The 21,566-nt window shown below is 43.8% G+C and overlaps 1 protein-coding gene across 2 annotated transcripts in view; it reads left to right on the top strand.

Annotated features, from left to right (window-relative positions):
- SUGT1 (SGT1 assembly cochaperone of MIS12 kinetochore complex) overlaps positions 1–21,566 on the top strand; it is a 238,643-nt gene that overhangs the window by 157,884 nt on the left and 59,193 nt on the right. For both annotated transcript variants that reach the window (XM_075336843.1, XM_075336842.1), the window contains exon 11: positions 38–145. In XM_075336843.1, coding sequence (XP_075192958.1) covers positions 38–145 — 108 coding nt within the window. The remainder of the gene's footprint in view (positions 1–37; positions 146–21,566) is intronic.

The raw sequence follows: 21,566 nt of genomic DNA, 5'->3' as shown, positions 1-21,566 counted from the left end.
GTTTTTCTATAACTTGGATTGCATTTCTCTTTTACAGTTAACATTAAATGTGAACCTTCCTTCAGAAGAAAATTACAACCTGACACTCTTCTTATTTCATTCCATTGTGCCAGAACAAAGCACATTTAAAGTACTTTCAACAAAGGTGAGTCTTCTACGTTTCCATGATTTTACTGCCCTCCGTGGTTGGTTGGCATCCCTATGACATCATACCTGCTAAACCTTTTGAATTGGATATGTGTGTAAAAGCCAGATATATGGTTATTAGGGTAGGTGCATGATGCCTATAGCCAAGGTCAGGCATGTACACTCATGAGGTGTATGTTCGACAGTGGACATAGTCTAGATCAGGGGAGAGCACTAACTTTCCTGAAGGGCCACATGACTGGTGTGGATAGGCGCACCAATAGGCTGAAATTAATTCTGTTTAATATTAAGATATCAGCTATAATAATTTTTATAGTACTTGTGAAGATCTGAGGTTGTGTTGTATTAATCGCCTAGGCAGGTTATCAATGCAATTATATTTATTTCTTTCATCCACGGTCTTACAGCAGCTTGAGGTAGATTGTCATATCAGAGGTTCCCAGTCCATGAGAATCCAACCCAGGACCTGTAGTTCCACTGCCCCCATACCACGTGATACCCACTGTCTCCCAACTTTTGGTTGGCCTACAGCGTTTGTATCTCCCGCCGCTATAGTCTGCCGTCACAGCCTATACTCCTCCAGACGATTAATACTATGATCGTAGCACATGTTTTCAGCTCCAGCCAGCAACAACAGTCCTTATGCTCCTCCATTTGACGGATGCCACGGCCATAGCGCGTGTATCCAGCTCCAGCTGGCAACATTAGTCCTTATTTTGTTCCAGACAACTGATGGCATGTCCATAGTGCAAGTATCCATTTCTAGATGGCAGGCACCAATAGTTCTTATGCTCCTCCAGACAATGGATGTCACGACCGTAGTGCATGTATCCAGCTGCAGTCGGCAGCAACTGTCCTTATGCTGCTCCTGACGACTGATGTCATGCCTGTAGCTCGTGTATCCATTTCCAGACAGCAACAATAGTCCATATGCTCTTCCAGATGATGGATGCCACAACCATAGTGAGTGTATCCAGCTTCAGCCGGCAACAATAGTCGTTGTGATAGTTCCTCAAATCCAGACGACGGGTATAGTGACCGGATATCACAATTGTGTATCCAGCTTCAATCTCTATAGTCCATCTACAGGCACCAGGACTTGGCCGCAGCAGCAGATTCTTGCCCCTCCACCTCACAGCACCAACATCCTCTCTAAATAAACATGTGTCTTATTGTACTTCTTCTCCTAGGATCAGTCCACTGAATGGGCAGAAGTACTTATTACGCCCACCCCCTTTAGACATTTTCTACATGAAGCTCAAATTATGAATGTTGCAGAAGCCCAGTCTCCGACCCTGTCTTCAGGATTGTGTATTAGAGAAGCCCCTTGCAGAGAGGAACTAAAGATTCATCCACCAGATGCAGAACAACCTACTACTACTACTACTAGAATCCAGGGAGGCAAACTAGGATGGCACTCTTACAACCCCTTCACCCTTCAAATTGTGTACCTTAAACTGACAAGCAAGCAATCTCTAATAAAGCACAACAATAAGATCGACGTAACTGGCGCTCCATGCTGTAAAAACTACACTCTACGTCCATTGGTCAATAGTCTTAGTCTATTAATTGCATAACTTAATATTGAGCAGAATTCGATATGCTGACATCCCCTATATAGAGTATGAGCCCACACACAGCCCCTCTATATACAGCATGAGCCCCTACATAGATAGCTCCCTGATTAAACAGTATGAGACCATAGCCTCCTATGTACACTGAGCCTTACGAAGCCTCCTATGTATATTATAAACCCTCATAGCCCCCTTTGTACATTATGAGACCCTCACATAGCCTCCTATATACATTATGAGCCCCACATAGCTTCCTAGGTACATGTCTGAGCCACCATATAGCCTTCCTATATACAATATGAGCTACCACATAGCCTTCCTATATACATATAAAACAAGGTATAAAAAATGGTAAAAATGCATTACAATTGGACTAACATTCTGGTATGTAAAAATGCTGTGCAAATAATAATTAATAATGACACAGTTACAAAAGCCATCAACAACATAAACACATAAATTACATATAATAGACACAGTCATAGGTAGTCATGTCTGTCAAGAAAAAGGCATACATTAAATAAGTTCATATCCATATAGTACGCAATCCGTACAAAGGATAGGGTCCACCCAAAGAATGATTCCTAACACATTGATTCATAATATTAAATCTCCTGCTTCATCAGGAGTAAGAGAAGAAATCAGGTGCACTTGTCTACACAATGGGATATCAACTCCTCGCAGTCACCATTTTGAGTTTTGCGCTTTTGTTTTTTCTTCCAAGAGCCATAACTTTTTTTATTTTTCCGTCAATATAACCGTATGAAGGCTTGTAGTTTACAGGACAAATTGTACCTTTGAACAGCAAAGGAAGGCTGGCTGCACTCAAATTAGGACATCCAAAAAGCCCAAAATTTGGTGGACGCACCATCAAATAATCCAAGGAATCCCTTTTAGTAGCATAAATCAATAGATAAAGATTGACAGCGTCACAGAGCAGGTGAAGGAGTCACATAACGTTTTCATTTTGCCATATGTGCAGTGTTTCCATCTACCATGCTTGAAAAAGACTTATGGTAGGTGGAAACATAGCTTTTTTTATTCTGCCATAGATGCAATGTGATTCCTCCACCTGCTCTTGGTTGCTGTCCATCTTTATCTATTGAGTTGTACTTGTGAACGCCACCATTCATTCTACCACATAGTGTACTGGAGAACGGGAAAATAATACCAAGTGCAGTGAAATTGCAAAAGAAAAATTTTTTTTTTTTGTTTTTTTTTTAAATATATTTACCATGTTCACTACATACAATTTCCCAGGTCAGTACAAGTTCGTAGATGCCAAACATGTACAGTTGGTTTAATTATGTTAAGTGGTAGAAAAAAATGCTTTTGGCACCATTTTTGAATGCCCGTAACTGTCTAATTTTTCATTATCTGGGGCTGTGTGAGTACTTATTCTTTGCACCATGAGCTGATGTTTATAAAATTCCATTTTGGTGTAGATGCAGTGTTTTGATCGCCTCTTACGGCATTTTACCTCCATGATTTCTCGGCCTGTGTCCATGACACCGTGCATCACAGTCCTTGTATGGACTTAAAGGGAACCTGTCAGGTCCAGTATGCACCCAGAACCACGAACAGTTCTGGGTGCATGTTGCTAATCCCTGCCTAATCGTCCCTGTATACACTAGCATAGATAAAGGGATCTTTAGAAAAAGTATTAATAAAGATCTTATATCGTATGCTAATGAGCGAGGGAACTAGTCCCCTGGCCGTTAGATCCCCTGGCTAGTCTGCTCCATTTAGCATGTTAGTACACCCCTGTGGGTGTGCTAACATGCTAATGAATGTGCAGCGTCACAGGATGATGTCACTCACCTCTTCGCTGCCATCGCGTCCGACAGGGGTTTTTGGCTCAGTGCGCATGATCCCAGAGTTTGTTTCATGCGCACTATGAAGTCGGGTGTACGCGTCCTGGCTTCAAACTGAAGTAGTGCGCATGACCCAAACTCCGGGGTCATGTGCACGGAGCCAAAATCTGATGTCGGACGCGATGGCAGCGGAGAGGTGAGATCATCCTGTGATGCTGGGTATTCATTAGCATGTTAACACACCCACAGGAGCCCACAGGGGTGTACTAAGATGCTAATGAAGCAGACTGGCCTGGGGATCTAACGCCCAGGGGACTAGTCCCTGCGCTCATTAACATACAGTAAAAGATGTTTAGAAATACTTTTTCTAAAGATCTGTTTGTTTATGCTAGTCTATACAGGGACGGTTAGGCAGGGATTAATAATATGCACCCAGAACTGCTCATGGTTCTAGGTGCATATTGGACCTGATGGGTTCCCTTTAAATGCACCGACTGGCTGCAGGTCTTCTGACCCAAACTTGACAACCTGACCTATCCCAATAAATCTACAATAAAGATTTCTCATGCTTCTGTGTATTTTCATGCGCCTTTTGAGCAAAACTCATTCATGATAGTTAAAAATAAAATGTTTTGTTTTTGTCATCAGTCATTGGATTTGAAACCATTTTCCTCAACCCAAATTTTGCATACCTATATTAGCAAATCACACAAATGTTTCCTAGTTAGGTAATCCATTTTAGGGTTCAAATGCTAAATAGATAACCCCTCCACTCGCACGCAATAAAAGTTAAAGAAAATTTCCCACCAAAGGAATTGACATAACAAATAAATTATTAAATATACATAGCTGCTTGCCATAGTCACTTTTTGCATTTAGGGCTTGGCGCATGAGTAAGACCTAGACTACAGTTTTAGGGTTCACTTATACGGGCGTATAAGTAGGATGAGTGCAATGCGAGAAAGAAAGGTATTGCACTCGGACAAATAGTATTCCATGGAGCAGTGCAGAGCTGCCATTTTTTTTTCCTCAGCTGTATTTGGCCTGAGGAAAAATTTGCAGGATGCTGCGAGTGGAAGTGTAAATCGGACAAGACTCGCTTAATTAAGTGTATGGGTGCGAGATAAAAAAATGGACGCCACATGGACCCTCCTAGTGGCATCTGTTTTTTTAAAATACAGTACCATTCTGAAGCATATAATTCTGTAAATGGTCCTGTCCTATGTTGAACAATAGCTGCTGAGAAAAAAAAATACGGATGGCATACACATCATATGGTTGGTGTACGACTGCTATGTGAGAAATAAATTGCACATTGATGTTACATACGAAATCCCAAACCGACTTCACTCCTCCTAATTTTCAGGTTGAGACAGATTTTTATTTATTTTTTATATACGTCAGTGTGAGCAAACCCTTATTGAAACTAGAGCACACAGCCTAATAAGTGACACATACCTGGAATTAGTCTTTCAGCTACTATATCATTATTCTCTCAGATTACATAGCAAAAACCTGCTGACAAATTTCCTTTAATAGGACAGGTGCCTGTGAAGATGTGCTGTACTGTCCATCCCAGGTCATAGCAGGGGCTGTGTTCAGTTATTTAGACGGAAAAACTAAATTTACACTGTTATACAACTTGTACACTACATTACATTGTCATATCTTCAGTATTATACCATGAAGAGATATAATTTATTTTGCAAGAATGTGATGGGGTATACTCACTTTTGTGATATACAGTGTATATGTATATTCATTTTTTTATTTATAATTTTTTTTTGCATTTTTTGACAATATTTAGGCCAGGATTCATCAAGGCTAGCAATTTTTCTCCCCAGTCTTGATGAGAGGATGTACTGAAGTTAGAGGCTCATCATTCATTAAGAGGTGCAAGCCTCTTAATGAATCAGGAGGGTCTTTTCGTCGGGTGTGCCTCTGTGCACCCATACCAAAAATCATACTTCAGCCGTTGTGTGGAGTAATATTTTTGGATTAAGGAACAGCAGAGCTCTTCATGAATTAGGGCACTGGGGTTTTTTTTTTTTTATTTTTTAATTCTTTCATAGGACTATATTTAACAGTACAGAAATCGTGCCATTTTCTCTCCAGTCACTACTCCAAATTAAACTCTCATGCTTCCTGTTCTGTACAGACAATTTTTCAGCAGCCTCATAAGCAAAGAAAGCTACAATTTTGGCGTTGAATCAAATAGTTCTAGATGAGAGCTTTCTATTCATTCTGTGATCTGAGCGGAGGTCATTGTGAAGAAACTTCACCTATTGTGAATGGTGGATCCTATTATTAGTTGAGGTGTTATATGTCATTGTAATCCTGATGACAATGAGATGACTGTTCATCTGTGCAGGACAGAAAGCATGAGTTTAGTATAGGACTTATGCAGCCAGATTCCTGATGCAGCTAGTTATATTGAAAATTAAGCAACAAAAACTTTTATAAAAATGAGAAATAACATTTAAAAGAGATTTTTTTAATGTCAAAATAGTAGGTTATACCCACGGGTACTATGCTAGTCTTAGAATTCCCAGCGTTCATATACCAGCACTAGCCGCGCAAGTGAAGTCACTGGTCTCTGCAAGCCGGGCATTCTGAAACCGCTTTATTGCTGACTTATGACTTCTGATCTGAACCAACAACAGAGGGAATGCGTCATTGTGCACAGTGAACAGCACACATGGACTAGCTCTGCCCATGAAATGAACTGATGACGCTTTGTTTCAGGGAAGGTACAAAGGATGTAGTAGTGATCGCAGCTTCTGCCCCCTGATGACTCTTTTGTTTGAGTATTCCAGCATGCACTGGGATTCTTAAACAAAGCGTCATGTGACAGTACTTAAGGAAAAAAATTGAATAGCCGTTAGATAGTGATGGATTGGGAAATTTTAATTCAACTATATTAGACAGTAGTTTAGATTATGGCACTAAATAGGGTTTTAAAATAAAAATTAGTTTGGCTTTGGACCACCACTTTAAATGTAGTTTATGTACCTAGCATGTTGTGGTATCACTAACCCTGAGCTTGGTCTACCACAGCCAGCCCTCTTTGTTTCCTATCGGTCTTTTATTTAGCCTGTACTATGCTAATAAATATACATGTAGTGTCAGTCTAATAACCCGCCCATCATTGCCAGAGATGTAGATGGGTGCTCAAAACCAGAACGGCACTTTAACTGGTCCTATTGTATCATAGCTGACAAAAAAAAAGTTTTTGACATAAAAGAAAAGCAGACTGGTTCTTGTTTAGTAATATTTATTTCTAGTTTAGAATCAGCTGAAATGACTCCTAGCAACATGGAAATTGTAAAATGTCACATTAAACCTTATTTTGCTGCTTAGAGCTCCCTGTATATGTATTTTTTCCTTTACAGACATGGAGATATAGGCTGTGGCATCCTCCCCTAGGAACGGTTCATTTAAATCTGCTTGAGGAAGCTGAAATGCTCTAGGTTAAAAACATAGTTCTTAGGAAATGACACAATAAAATAGATGGAATTTTGTATGCAACGAAGGTCGCTTTTATGAAAAAATATTCTGTAGAAGACAGATCTTATGCCCTTAAGGCATTAGCATTCTCGGCATAACAGAGATAGAAACAGAATGCTATTGAAAATCCAGCCGATGAAAGGAATTGTCTGCGTGAGAATATCTATTCTTATGGCTGGCAGTAAATAAAGCTCTGATGTTCGGGGAACACAAGCCTTAATTGCTTGCACTGTTTGACAGAAGCACAGGCTTGCTAGCATAACTAATTAGTTTAGGGCACAGTAGTTTCTAATTAGTCAGAATATGTGGTGGCCTGCATGCAACTGGAGGTTTAGGTGGGGCATTCCTCATATAACTTGTGTCTGGAAATATGAATGTATGCAAATGGAACAGTTTATTAGATTGATGGCTTAAACAAAGAGGAAGAATACCAATTAGCTCCCATGCCCTCGTGTGACAGCCGACAGTCTCTGTACAGAGACCTGGGTGCAGAACCGTCTACACAACCCCCAATCAAAGAACAGCGGTCACGTTCCTGCTCCGGACGCCTGTTTCCAGGCAGGCGATGTCTCCTTTATGCCCTCATTATACTTTGTTTAGGTGTAATTGAATATAGATTACATCTCCAGATTTCTAGCAGATTTCGCTGTTCACTCTGTAAATTACACATATCCTATTTGTCTGCACCTTTCCAGACAGCTACTAATCAATACACATAACGAGTCCATGTATATATGTGTGTGAATATCTGTACAGCTATCACAGAGTCTCATAATTAGCTCACTCTGACCTGTCTTTCGGTTCTATTCTGTATATAGCTGCAACAAGTGACAGATTAGCAGAATTTCCAGGTTATGACATGTCAAATTAAATGGGCCATTCAGACAAAAGAAAATTATACTGAAATCTGCCTAAGGCTATGTGCGCACTTACCGGATTTTTCGCGGATTTTGCCGCGGATTTGCTGCATGTTTCGCTGCAGAAAATGTTCATAACATCTCTGCAGTGAATCACCAGCAAATCCTATGGAGAAAAAAAATCCTGTGCGCACTGGGCGGAATTTGACAGCTGCATGTTTTGCTGCGGGAATCCCGCAGCAAAAACAAGTGCATGTCACTTCTTTTCCGCACAGCGCTGCGGGATTTTACTCCATTGACTCAATGTTAATCAAGAAATCCCGCAGGGAATAACGCAGGCAGCAAATTCTGTGCGGTTCACTGCGTTTTCCTGTGTTATTCCCTGCGGTATTTTGCGGTTTACCTCCGGTAATGTGCATCACTTGCTTGCGGTTTTGCAGGGAAGTGATGTCATTACAGGAAGAGGAAGCCGTGCAGAGTAAACACACACAGATCACAGACACAGACATCACAGACACATAGATCACATAGACACAGACACATAGAACACACATAGAAAGAAAACGGAAATATAGAAAAAAAAGAACGTGGGCTCCGCTGCATATTTACCTTCCAGCCGAGGTAAGCACACAGCGGCGGCCCGGTATCCTCAGGCTGGGGAGGGAGAGGGGCAGGGGTAATGTCCCCCGCCTCACTCCCCCTCCGGCAGCCGAGAATATCAGCCGCAGCTGCCCCGGCACTGTCGCATGCAATATGCGACAATACCGGCGTGTCCTCGGCTCTTCTTGCCACCGTGTAGCAGTGGTGGCAAGGTAATACAAGGGGTTAATGGTGATGGGGGACCACCGCCATTAACCCCAGGCTTGATCATGGCAGCGTCTATGTGACAGCTGACATGATCAACCCGTAAGTAAAGTGAAAAAAACAGACACCAAAAATCCTTTATTTTAAATAAAACAAACAAGCCTCGTTCACCATTTTATTAACCCCTCCCAAACAAAGCTCCGGCGTAATCCAGGTCCGACGTCCAGCGCTGCTTCCATCCAGCCGCGACTGTCACAGACACAGGCTGAATGAAAGCAGCAGAGGTAATTACCGGTCATTTCCCACGGCCGGTAATGTGAACTCACTGCCGACCGTGGGAAATGCAGCGATCTGTCTATCCCTCTATCTATCTATCTATCCCTCTGTCTATTTATCCCTCTAACTATTCTTCTGTCTATCTACTCTCAGAATTAAATGACTTTTTTTTTTTTTTTTTTCTTTTTTCTTCAATGTGCTTTATTGCATTGAATGCAATAAAGCACATCCCAACCCGCACGCGGCAAAACCGCGAATAATACCGCGGTAAAACCGCAGCAAACCGCGGCAAACCGCATGCGGTTTTCGGGTGCGGTTTCCCGCGGTTTTTTACCGCGGGTGCGGTAATCTTTGAGGGCATGCGGAATTTTCTCAAGAAAATTCCACTTCCCAGTGCGCACAGAGCCTAAATAAGTAATTGATACATCTTCAATTATCACAGTTGTATCCTTAAATCTGAATTCAGTAACTTCACTTCTAGCCGTGTGAAGGGGGTTAGCTGAGCGCTTATGAGAATAGCTTAGCTCTCCCACTTCTTTGTCACAGCTGATGCATAGAGAAAGTAGGAAGCGGACTTACTGTAGCTATTAAATTGATCCAGAAAGTCAGCCCCTTTCACACTGTAGGGATCTTGACCCTATTGCATTTGAGGTAGGCACAGAAGGCAATTTAAAGGCAACCTGTAACCAGGTTTATCCCTTATGAGCTGCTGCAGCCACCACCAGTAAGCTCTTCTATACAGCATTCCCGAATGCTATATATAAGAGCCCAGGCCACGCTATAGAACGTAAAAAAACATCTTTATAATACTCACCTAGGAGTGGTCCTGTACAATGGGTGTCACTGCTCTTGGTCTGGCACCTCCTCCATCTTGTATGATCGCCGTCCTCCTTCCCAGCCCTGTACGCATGATGTATCCTGCATGATTCACACAGAGGCCTCCATTGCACTTCTGCACATGCACCGGCTGAGGGCAGATCAAAGTACTGTAGTGCACAGGCACATGCGGTCGTTGACCTTTCCTCGTGCCTGCACATTACAGTACTTTTCTCTGCCCTCAGCAGAGTAGATCAAAGTGCGCATGCGCAGGAGCGCAATGGCGGCCTCCGAGTTAATGACTCAGGACACATCATGCACAGAAGGAGGACGGTGATCGCACAAGATGGAGGAGGCACCGGACCAAGAGCAGCAACACTCATCGGACCTGAAGGCCTCCTAGGTGTGTATTATAAAGGTGTTTTTTTACGTTCTACAGAGAGACCTGGGCTCTTATATACAGTATTCTGGAATGCTGTATATAAGAGCTTACTCGTGGTTGCCGCAGCTTATAGGGGACAAATATTGTGACAGGTTCCCTTTAAATTAAATGTCCAGGTTGCTTTACTAAAACGCCATAAGCATGTCATAAACAGCTTATGAAAAGCCTTTCAGTGTAGACAAACAGGATACACAGTCCAAACAATGGAACTTCAGTGATAGTCCATTATACAAGTTCTAGCATGGAAACTTCACACAGGAGACTCCTAATGATACACCTGGACTTTATTAAATCCACTATACAACGCCCTGAGAGGAGGAATAATGGATAAGAAGCCAGTCCCACCCTTCTCTCTGCTTGTAAACCTGGCCCTTGCCATGCCCTATTAATACTCTCAGTACTATACGCGCAGGAGTTTGCTTCAAGGCTTACATCACTGAGGATAACCACCTCTGTGATGCATATCTCTCATCCATAACGTGTCCAGCAGCCATCTTGCACACATCCCTTCCCAAAGCCAGGAGTGCTTGGCACCTTCCACCATCATACAGTAGACCCTTGACAGAGCATCAGCATTACCATGTAATTTTCCTGGGCCTACATGTGTATCTCAATAAATTAGACTATCCTCAATAAGTTAATTTATTTCAGTAATTCAATACAAAAAGGGAAACACATATATGGAGTCACTACACACAGAGTGATCTATGTCAAGTGATTATTTTTGGTAAATGTTGATGATTATGGCTTACAGCCAATGAAAACCCAAAAGTCATTATCAAAGAAAATTAGACTATTATATAAGACCAACTGAAAAAAATTATTTAAAACTCAGAAATGTTGGTCTACTGAAAGGTATGTACAGTAAAAGCATGCAATACTTGGTCAGGGCTCCTTTTGCATGAATTAGTGCATCAAAGTGGTGTGGCATGGAGGTGATCAGCCTGTGGCACTGCTGAGTTGTTATGGAAGCCCAGATTGCTTTGATAGCAGCCTTCAGCTCGTCTGCATTGTTGGGGTCTGGTGTATCTCATTTTCCTTTTGACAATAACCCATAGATTCTCTATGAGGTTTAGGTCAGGTGAGTTTGCTGGCCAATCAAGCACAATGATACTGTGGTTATTAAACCAGGTATTGGTACTTTTGGCAGTTTGGACAGGTGCCAAGTCCTGCTGGAAAATGAAATTTCCTTCTCAAAAAAGCTTTTCAGCAGAGGGAAGGATGAAGTGCTCTAATATTTCCTGCTAGACGGCTAGACCTACACCAGCAGATGACATGGCTCCTCAAACCATCATTGATTGTGGAAACTTCATAATAGACCTCAAGCAGCTTGGATTGTGGCCTCTCCATCCTTCCTCCAGACTCTGAGACCTTAATTTCCAAATGAAATACAAAATTTACTTTCATCTGAAAATAACACCTTGGACCACTGAGCAACAGTCCAGTTCTTTCTATCCTTGGCCCCGGTAAGACTCTTCTGGCATTGTCTATTGGTCATGAGCGGCTTGACATAAGGAATGCTACAGTTATAGCCCATGTCCTGGATATGTCTGTGTGGTGCCTCTTGAAGCACTGACTCCAGCAGCAGTCCACTCCTTGTGAATCTCCCCCAAATTTTTGAATGGCCTTTTAACAACCCTTTCAAGGCTGCAATTATCCCTATTGCTTGTACACATTTTTCTACCACACTGTTTCCTTCCACTCAACTTTCCATTAATATGCTTGGATACAGCACTTTGTGAATAGCTAGCTTCTTTAGCAATGATCTTTTGTGGCTTACCCTCCTTGTGGAGTGTGTCAATGACTGCGTTTTGGACATTTGCCAAGTCAGCAGTCTTCACTTTGGTCGTGTAGCCTACTAAACCTGACTAAGGGACCATTTTAAACTCTTAGAAAGCCTTTGCAGGTGTTTTGTGTTAATCTAACTTTCTGAGATGACTTTTGGGTTTTCATTGGCTGTAAGCCATAATTAACATTAACAGAAATAAACACTTGAAATAGATTACTCTGTTTCTAATGACTCAATATATGAGTTTTCATGTTTGTATTGAATTACTGAAATAGATTTAACTTTTTGATGATATTCTAATTTGAGATGCACCTGTAAGTATGGGCCATGCCTAACACCCTGCATCTATAGGGCCCTGGTACCAACAACTGCTCTACGACTACACCTCTCTGCTTCATGACCCAATTTTACTAATTTTCCATTTACTGCAAAATATAGGTACTGTGTGTTAACCCTGGCTTTTGAGCAACCCAATTTAAAACTGTTACATTATCAAACACCTCTTTAAGAGTTAGGTCCCTGTGTTTGGCTGCTCCAAAGTTACCGTCAGCTCAGGGATGTTGGCCACAACTAGGTCAGAAAAGGGAAATCCATCAGACCGGGGCTGTGACAAGTTTTCTTTTATGGGTGCCTTGGCTGCTGTCCGGGTAACCTAGCGAATGCCATTTTTTTACACAAGTCACAAAACAATGCAAAGTCCCACATTATTATAACAGGATGTAACAAGTCCTTGACTACGCTAACCTCATGGGACTTGGAGCCACAGTCTGTCTCTATGACCACCTTGGCAACAGGGTTGTCGTTAGCGTCCCCAGGAAACAGCCATAAGGAAGTGTGGCCCTCACTAGGGTCACCAATCTCCCCAAAGCCAACAGACCAGTCATTGGCATGCCATTCACTGACATAAGACAAGACTGCGGCCACTCACTGGGTTTAGGGTCAACACTGCATGCAGAATATGCATAATACGATCAGCACTGAGCTATGTCGCAGTCCATCAGCACGGTGGGCATGGGACAATGGTCAGCTATGTGTGTAGGTCTGTAACACCTCCAGCAAATCACGTCATTAGTTGGAGCTTTCGGCAACAACTTGGACGCCCCATGGGCTCTTAGACGTCCATGCTGCTTTATTAATACTCCATAATGCCGCAAACCTAGGAAATAAGTTGCCCATTAGTGCAGTCAAACAGGATACACAGTCCAAACAACAGCACTTCATTGATAATCCAGTACACAAGTTCCAGCATGGAGACTTCACACAGGAGGACTTCTTACCTCCACACATAGAAAGCTAATGATACACCTGGACTTTCTTATGTCCACCATTCCATGCCCTGGGGTGAGGATATGAATGCACCCATTTGGCTACTCATAAACCCGGTCCTTCCCACGCCCTATTAACACTCAGTACCATACATGATGGAGATTGCTTCTCTGCTTACGTCACCGATGATAACCACCTCTGCGATACATATCTCCCATCCATGACATGTCTGGTCGCCATCTTACAGCACACATCAATGATGACATGCCAATGCAGGAAACTCTCTCCTTTTGATGAGGGGAACTGGTGATACCAGGACCCAAGGGGTATCTGATGATCAGGGCACATACAGTGCCTACAAGTAGTATTCAACCCCCTGCAGATTTAGCAGGTTTACACATTCGGAATTAACTTGGCATTGTGACATTTGGACTGTAGATCAGCCTGGAAGTGTGAAATGCACTGCAGCAAAAAAGAATGTTATTTCCTTTTTTTTTTTTTTTTTTAAATTGTGAAAAGTTTATTCAGAGGGTCATTTATTATTCAAACCCTCAAACCACCAGAATTCTGTTTGGTTCCCCTAAAGTATTAAGAAGTATTTCAGGCACAAAGAACAATGAGCTTCACATGTTTGGATTAATTATCTCTTTTTCCAGCCTTTTCTGACTAATTAAGACCCTCCCCAAACTTGTGAACAGCACTCATACTTGGTCAACATGGGAAAGACAAAGGAGCATTCCAAGGCCATCAGAGACAAGATCGTGGAGGGTCGCAAGGCTGGCAAGGGGTACAAAACCCTTTCCAAGGAGTTGGGCCTACCTGTCTCCACTGTTGGGAGCATCATCCGGAAGTGGAAGGCTTATGGAACTACTGTTAGCCTTCCACGGCCTGGACAGCCTTTGAAAGTTTCCACCCGTGCCGAGGCCAGGCTTGTCCGAAGAGTCAAGGCTAACCCAAGGACAACAATGAAGGAGCTCCGGGAAGATCTCATGGCAGTGGGGACATTGGTTTCAGTCAATACCATAAGTAACGTACTCCACCGCAATGGTCTCCGTTCCAGACGAGCCCGTAAGGTACCTTTACTTTGAAAGCGTCATGTCAAGGCTCGTCTACAGTTTGCTCATGATCACTTGGAGGACTCTGAGACAGACTGGTTCAAGGTTCTCTGGTCTGATGAGACCAAGATCGAGATCTTTGGTACCAACCACACACGTGACGTTTGGAGATTGGATGGCACTGCATACGACCCCAAGAATACCATCCCTACAGTAAAGCATGGTGGTGGCAGCATCATGCTGTGGGGCTGTTTCTCAGCCAAGTGGCCTGGCCATCTGGTCCACATCCATGGGAAGATGGATAGCACGGCCTACCTGGAGATTTTGGCCCAGAACCTCCGCTCCTCCATCAAGGATCTTAAGATGGGTCGTCATTTCATCTTCCAACAAGACAACGACCCAAAGCACACAGCCAAGAAAACCAAGGCCTGGTTCAAGAGGGAAAAAAATCAAGGTATTGCAGTGGCCTAGTCAGTCTCCTGACCTTAACCCAATTGAAAACTTGTGGAAGGAGCTCAAGATTAATGTCCACATGAGACACCCAAAGAACCTAGATAACTTGGAGAAGATCTGCATGGAGAAGTGGGCCAAGATAACTCCAGAGACCTGTGCCAGCCTGATCAGGTCTTATAAAAGACGATTATTAGCTGTAATTGCAAACAAGGGTTATTCCACAAAATATTAAACCTAGGGGTTGAATAATAATTGACCCACACTTTTATGTTGAAAATTTATTAAAATTTAACTGAGCAACATCACTTGTTGGTTTGTAAGATTTATGCATCTGTTAATAAATCCTGCTCTTGTTTGAAGTTTGCAGGCTCTAACTTATTTGCATCTTATCAAACCTGCTAAATCTGCAGGGGGTTGAAGACTACTTGTAGGCTCTGTATAACTGAAGCATATTAGTAAGTTTTATAATATATTATGTGCTTAACATTACACGTGAAAATTGTCATTATTAAACTGCGAAAAGGTTGAATATTTTATATAGTTACTCATTTCATATAATGTTAATATATAGAGAATCCAAGTTCGTTGATAGACTCTTTGAATTTGTATTGATTATTATATACCGTATTTTTCGCTTTATAAGACGCACCTGATTATAAGATGCACCCCCAAATTTGATGAAGGAATAGAGAATTTTTTAATAAATGGGGTCCGTCTTATAATGCCAGTGTCCGTCTAACAAATCATATAGGGTATATGTCCCTCATAGCCGCCCATCCTAAAATTAGCCCCCTTAATCTGGATATGGCCACCTTATATTGAATATAGCCCCCTTGTGCTGGCACACGTCCCCCAGTGATGCCACATGTCCTCAATGGCTGGCACACATCCTCTATGGCTGGCACACGGCCCACTGTGGCTGGCACATGGCCCACTGTGGCTGGCAAACGGCCCACTGTGGCTGGCACACGGCCCCCTGTGGCTGGCACACGGCCCCCTGTGGCTGCACATGGCCCACTGTGGCTGGCAAACGGCCCACTGTGGCTGGCACACGGCCCCCTGTGGCTGGCACACGGCCCCCTGTGGCTGCACATGGCCCACTGTGGCTGGCACACGACCCACTGTGGCTGGCACACGACCCTCTGTGGCTGGCACACGACCCACTGTGGCTGCACACGGCTCCCTTTGGCTGGCACACGGCTCCCTTTGGCTGGCACACGGCCCCCTGTGGCTGGCACACGGCCCCCTGTGGCTGGCACACGGCCCCCTGTGGCTGGCACACGGCCCACTCTTGCTGCACACGGCCCCCTGTGGCTGGCACACGGCCCCCTGTGGCTGGCACACGGCCCCCTGTGGCTGGCACACGGCCCCCTGTGGCTGGCACACGGGCCCCTGTGGCTGGCACACGGCCCCCTGTGGCTGGCACACGGCCCCCTGTGGCTGGCACACATCACCCTGTGTTAGATATCGCTCCCATGCTGCTGCTTTTAGTAAAATAAACTCTTTCCTTACCTTCTCCAGCACTGTCCTGTCTCGTGACTCCCTCCTTAGGGTTGAGCTCCGGCCTCCTGCCTGCATTTCCTGGTTCTCGGCCGGTCATGTGATCGGCACAGCAGAGTGATATCATCTCTGCATGCATGACCACAGCAGCAGGAGGGAGACCGGGAGATCAGCGCTGGAGGAGGTGAGTAAAGAGTGTTTTATTTTACTATGGGCAGCAGCATGGGGGCCATAGCTAACACAGGGGGGGCATGTGCGATCAAAGGAGGGCGCAGGCAGATATAATATGCGCCGCTGTCCCAGCCCATCGCCGCGGTGCGGTTTCAGCACCATGGTGGTGGACAGCGGCTGTGCATATTATATGAGCGGGAGCAGGAGATCAAACGCTGCCGCCCGCAGCTTTCACCTGCCCCCAGCAGAGCTCCAGAGCTGCCCCCACCTCCCCTGGACTCTGTAGTGTGTGTATATATATTGTGAGGTAGCGACCACCAATGTTGTGGATGGTCGCAGTGGAGAAGGATCCCCCTGCGATATTGAACTGAAGGTGTGACTGTGGGACCTGTAGTTCCACAGAACTTGGGTTGTAATTAAGGGTTAGGTTCCCTTTAAACTGTGACCAGTGTGATGGACAGAGCTGGAGAATCACATACCTCCACCTGTGAGTGTATCCGGTTGGGTTTAAGAGACTGTTAGTTTTAGAAACAGAGGGAAGCCTGAGAGTTCTGCACATGGAAGATGTGTGCTGGAGGTCTCAGTCTGTGTGAAGACTGAAGAGAGACGTTTGGAAATCAGTCCAGGTGAGGACTGGGGAAAATACTGCAGCCTGGCTGGAGAGGGCTGGAGGCTGCAGGAAGCAACCACAGTGACTTGTGTTCGCTGGCTGGAGCCAGAGTGTGGAGAATCCACTATGGACATTTAATGGACTGGAAGCCCACGGTATGTGGAGGTTATATTTTCCTTTAAGCCAGGAGAGGCTTCATTGTGTTTTGGATGTTGGTTACTAATAAACTGCTACATTTTTGAGAGAGACTGTGTTGCCTATGTATGCCTAAGCTGCCCTGCACAGCTGCAAGTGAGTGGAACCCCCTGGGTTGCGGGGTGCAACCTTACTATATATATATATATATATATATATATATATATACCTCCCCTCGTATATTCGGATTATAAGACGCACCCCCTACTTTCCCCCAAAATTTGGGGGAACAAAAGTGCGTCTTATAAAGGTTAAAATACGGTATACACACAAGCAGTGTGCAAGTATCCACTGTATAGGAATCCCACATGTAAAAACAGCCCCCTCTGTTCTCTGATTGTGTTAGGTCCATTATAGGCAGTGGCATTAATGTTTCCTGTATTCCTCACACATTGCTTAATGAACATTGCGTATGTTGAAATTGAGAAGACACAAATGGTAATACATCTCTCTTGTCTTCTTTTCAGAGCATCTTGTTGTCTCTGACAGCCAGGCATGCGAACTTCTTGTACTTGACTGCATCTGAAACCACAGATTCAGACCAAGACCAAAAGTGTCCTGGCTGGTACATATCACTCACTATGTAGCAAAAAAAAAAAAAAGTATTGAATAGCGTAGCAGCATATATTTCCACCATCCTAGCCCTGCATTCTCTGCAGTGCAAAAAAGAAAAAGAAGCCTTCTCACCTTACTTTATTTAGTTCAGGAGCACGGAAATCCACGTGGTGGCATGGTCAAAAATGGGGAAAAAAATGGAAAATTCCAATTCCATAAAATTCCAGGGTATTTTTTTATTTTATTTGGTAAACAGCCCTACAAACAGAGACATTGGGCAGTAAAAGCAATGTGTTTTGAACACACTGCATTCTTTTTCACAGCTGATATAATATCTTCTCTACAGTGTCTGCACAGCTTTCCTAATAGAAACATATTTGTATTTAGGGTATGTTTCCACATAGATTAAGGCTATGTGCCCACTTACCGGATTTTGCCGCGGATTTTCCGCGGATTTGCTGCATGTTTTGCTGCAGAAAATGTTCATAACATCTCTGCAGTGAATCACCAGCAAATCCTATGGAGAAAAAAAATCCTGTGCGCACTGGGCGGAATTTGACAGCTGCATGTTTTGCTGCGGGAATCCCGCAGCAAAAACAAGTGCATGTCACTTCTTTTCCGCACATCGCTGCGGGATTTCACTCCATTGACTCCAATGTTAATCATGAAATCCCGCAGGGAATAACGCAGGCAGCAAATTCTGTGCGGTTCACTGCGTTTTCCTGCGTTATTCCCTGCGGTATTTCGCGGTTTACCTCCGGTAATGTACATCACTTGCTGCAGTTTTGCAGGGAAGTGATGTCATTACAGGAAGAGGAAGCCGTGCAGAGAGTAAACACACAGATCACACACACACACACAGACATCACAGACATAGAACACAGACACATAGAACACACATAGAAAGCAAACGGAAATATAGAAAACAAAGAATGTGGGCTCCGCTGTATATTTACCTTCCAGCCGAGGTAAGCACACAGCGGCGGCCCGGTATTCTCAGGCTGGGGAGGGAGAGGGGCAGGGTTAATGTCCCTCACCTCACTCCCCCTCCCGCAGCTGAGAATATCAGCCGCAGCTGCCCCGGCACTGTCGCATGCATTATGCGGCAGCACCGGCGTGTCCCCGGCTCTTCTTGCTGCCGTGTAGCAGTGGCAGCAAGGTAATACAAGGGGTTAATGGTGGTGGATCACCGCCATTAACTCCAGGCTTGATCATGGCAGCGTCTATGAGACAGCTGACATGATCAACCCGTAAGTAAAGTGAATAAAACACAGACACCGAAAAATCCTTTATTTTAAATAAAACAAACAAGCCTCGTTCACCCTTTTATTAACCCCTCCCGCAGCAAAGCTCCAGCGTAATCCACAGCTCCGGCGTAATCCACAGGTCCTGCGCTGCTGACATCCAGCCGCGACTGTCACAATCACAGCGCTGAATGAATGCAGCAGACAGCAGAGGTAATTACCGGTCATTTCCCACGGCCGGTAATGTGAACTCACTGCCGACCGTGGGAAATGCAGCGATCTGTCCTCTATCTATCTATCTATCTATCTATCCCTCTATCTGTCTGTCTATCTATCTATCCCTCTATCTATTCTTCTGTCTATCTATCTACTATCTCAGAATTAAATGACTTTTTTTTTTTTCTTTTTCAATGTGCTTTATTGCATTGAATGCAATAAAGCACATCCCAACCCGCACGCGGCAATACCGTGAACAATACCGCGGTGAAACATGCGGTTTGCCGCGGTTTTTTATCGCGGGTGCGGTAATCTTTGAGAGCATGCGGAATTTTCTCAAGAAAATTCCATTTCCCAGTGCGCACATAGCCTAAATGTAGAAAAGTTGCTGCAGGTTTTACTGTGGAAGATTCACAGCGGAGATGCACATGGTGTCTTGCCCTCATAGTGTATGCTTGTGCTGCAGAAAACCTGCCCCGTACTCTTAAACAGGGGGCCTATAAGAATCCCATGCACATGCTGTTGAAAAATCCCCATTCAGATATATAGCAGTTATTACTGCGCCAGAAATGTTCTTTAAAAGGAACCGGTCAGGTACAATTTGCACCCAGAGCCACGAGCAATTTTGGGTGCATATTGCTATCCCTGCCTAACTGTCCCTGTATCTATATACATAAAGGATTGTTTAGATAAAGTATTTCTAAAGATCTTTTATTATATGCTAATGAGGCCAGCGACTAGTCGTGAGGACGTTACTTCCCCTAGCTAGTTGTCACCCTTAGCATGTTAGTACGCTCCTGTTTGTGTGCTAACATGCTAATGAATGCGCAGCATGAGAGGATGGTCGCGCTCACCTCTCTGCAGCCATCGTGTCCGAGTCCTGAATTTTGGCTCAGCGTGCATGATCCCGGACGTTTTGTCATGCACACTACATGGGTTTAAAGCCAGGACTTGTACACCCAGCGGTCATGTACACTATGAAACCAGGTGTACAAGTCCTGGCTTCAAACTCATGTAGTGCACATGACTGAAAGTCCAGGATCATGCATACTGAACTGAAATCAAGACTCTGATGCGATGGCAGCAGAGAGGTGAGCGCGACCATCCTCTGACGCTGTGCATTCATTAGTATGATAGAATGCCCACAGAAGCATGTTTAAATGCTAAGGGGGCCGACTAGCCAGGGGAAGTAACGCCCTCATGACTAGTCGCTGGCCTCATTAGCATATCATATGGGATCTTTAGAAATACCTTTTCTAAAGATTCCTTTATCTATGCTACTATAGGCTGGGACAGTTAGGCAGGGATTAGCAATATGCACCCAGAACTGCTCGTGGTTCTGGGTGCAAATTGCACCTGACAGGTTCCCTTTAACCCCTTCAGCCCCGGGGCACTTTCCGTTTTTGCGTTTTTGTTTTTTGCTCCCCTTCTTCCGAGAGCCGTAACTTTTTTATTTTTCCGTCAATCTTGCCATATGAGGGCTTGGTTTTTGCAGGACAAGTTGTACTTTTAAATGAAACCATAAGTTTTACCATATGGTGTACTGGAAAGCAGCAAAAAAATTCCAAGTGTGGAAAAATTGCAAAAAAAGTGTGATGGCACAATAGTTTTTGGGATGTTTTATTCACGGTGTTCACTATATGGTAAAACTGATGTGTGGGTATGATACCTGAGGTCGGTGCGAGTTTGTAGACACCAAACATGTATAGGTTTACTTGTATCTAATGGGTTAAAAAAAATTCACAAGTTTGTGCAATAAAAGTGGCGCACGTTTTGCGCCATTTTCCGAAACACGTAGCGTTCTTATTTTTTGGGATCTATGGCTCAGTGACGGCTTATTTTTTGCGTCTCGAGCTGATGTTTCTAATGGTAGCATTTTTGCGCAGATGCTACGTTTTGATCGCCTGTTATTACATTTTGCGTAAAACTTGCGGCGACCAAAAAACGTAATTTTGGCGTTTGGAATTTTTTTGCCACTACACCGTTTACCAATCAGATTAATTGATTTTATATTTTGATAGATCGGGCATTTCTGAACGCGGCGATACCAAATATGTGTATATTTATTTATTTTTTAACCCTTTAATTTTCAATGGGGGGAAAGGGGGGTGATTTGAACTTTTAGGTTTTTTGGTTTTTTTTTAATTTTTTAAAACTTTTTTTTACTTTTTTTATTTTATTTTACTAGTCCCCCTAGGGGGCTATAGCGATCAGCAATCCGATTGCTGATCGCTATCTGCTGATCACAGCTATACCGCTGTAAACAGCAGAAATA

Source organism: Anomaloglossus baeobatrachus, chromosome 2 (genome assembly GCF_048569485.1).
Source record: "Anomaloglossus baeobatrachus isolate aAnoBae1 chromosome 2, aAnoBae1.hap1, whole genome shotgun sequence".
NCBI classification, from domain to species: Eukaryota; Metazoa; Chordata; class Amphibia; order Anura; family Aromobatidae; genus Anomaloglossus; species Anomaloglossus baeobatrachus.
This window is presented reverse-complemented; position numbering and strand designations above follow the sequence as displayed.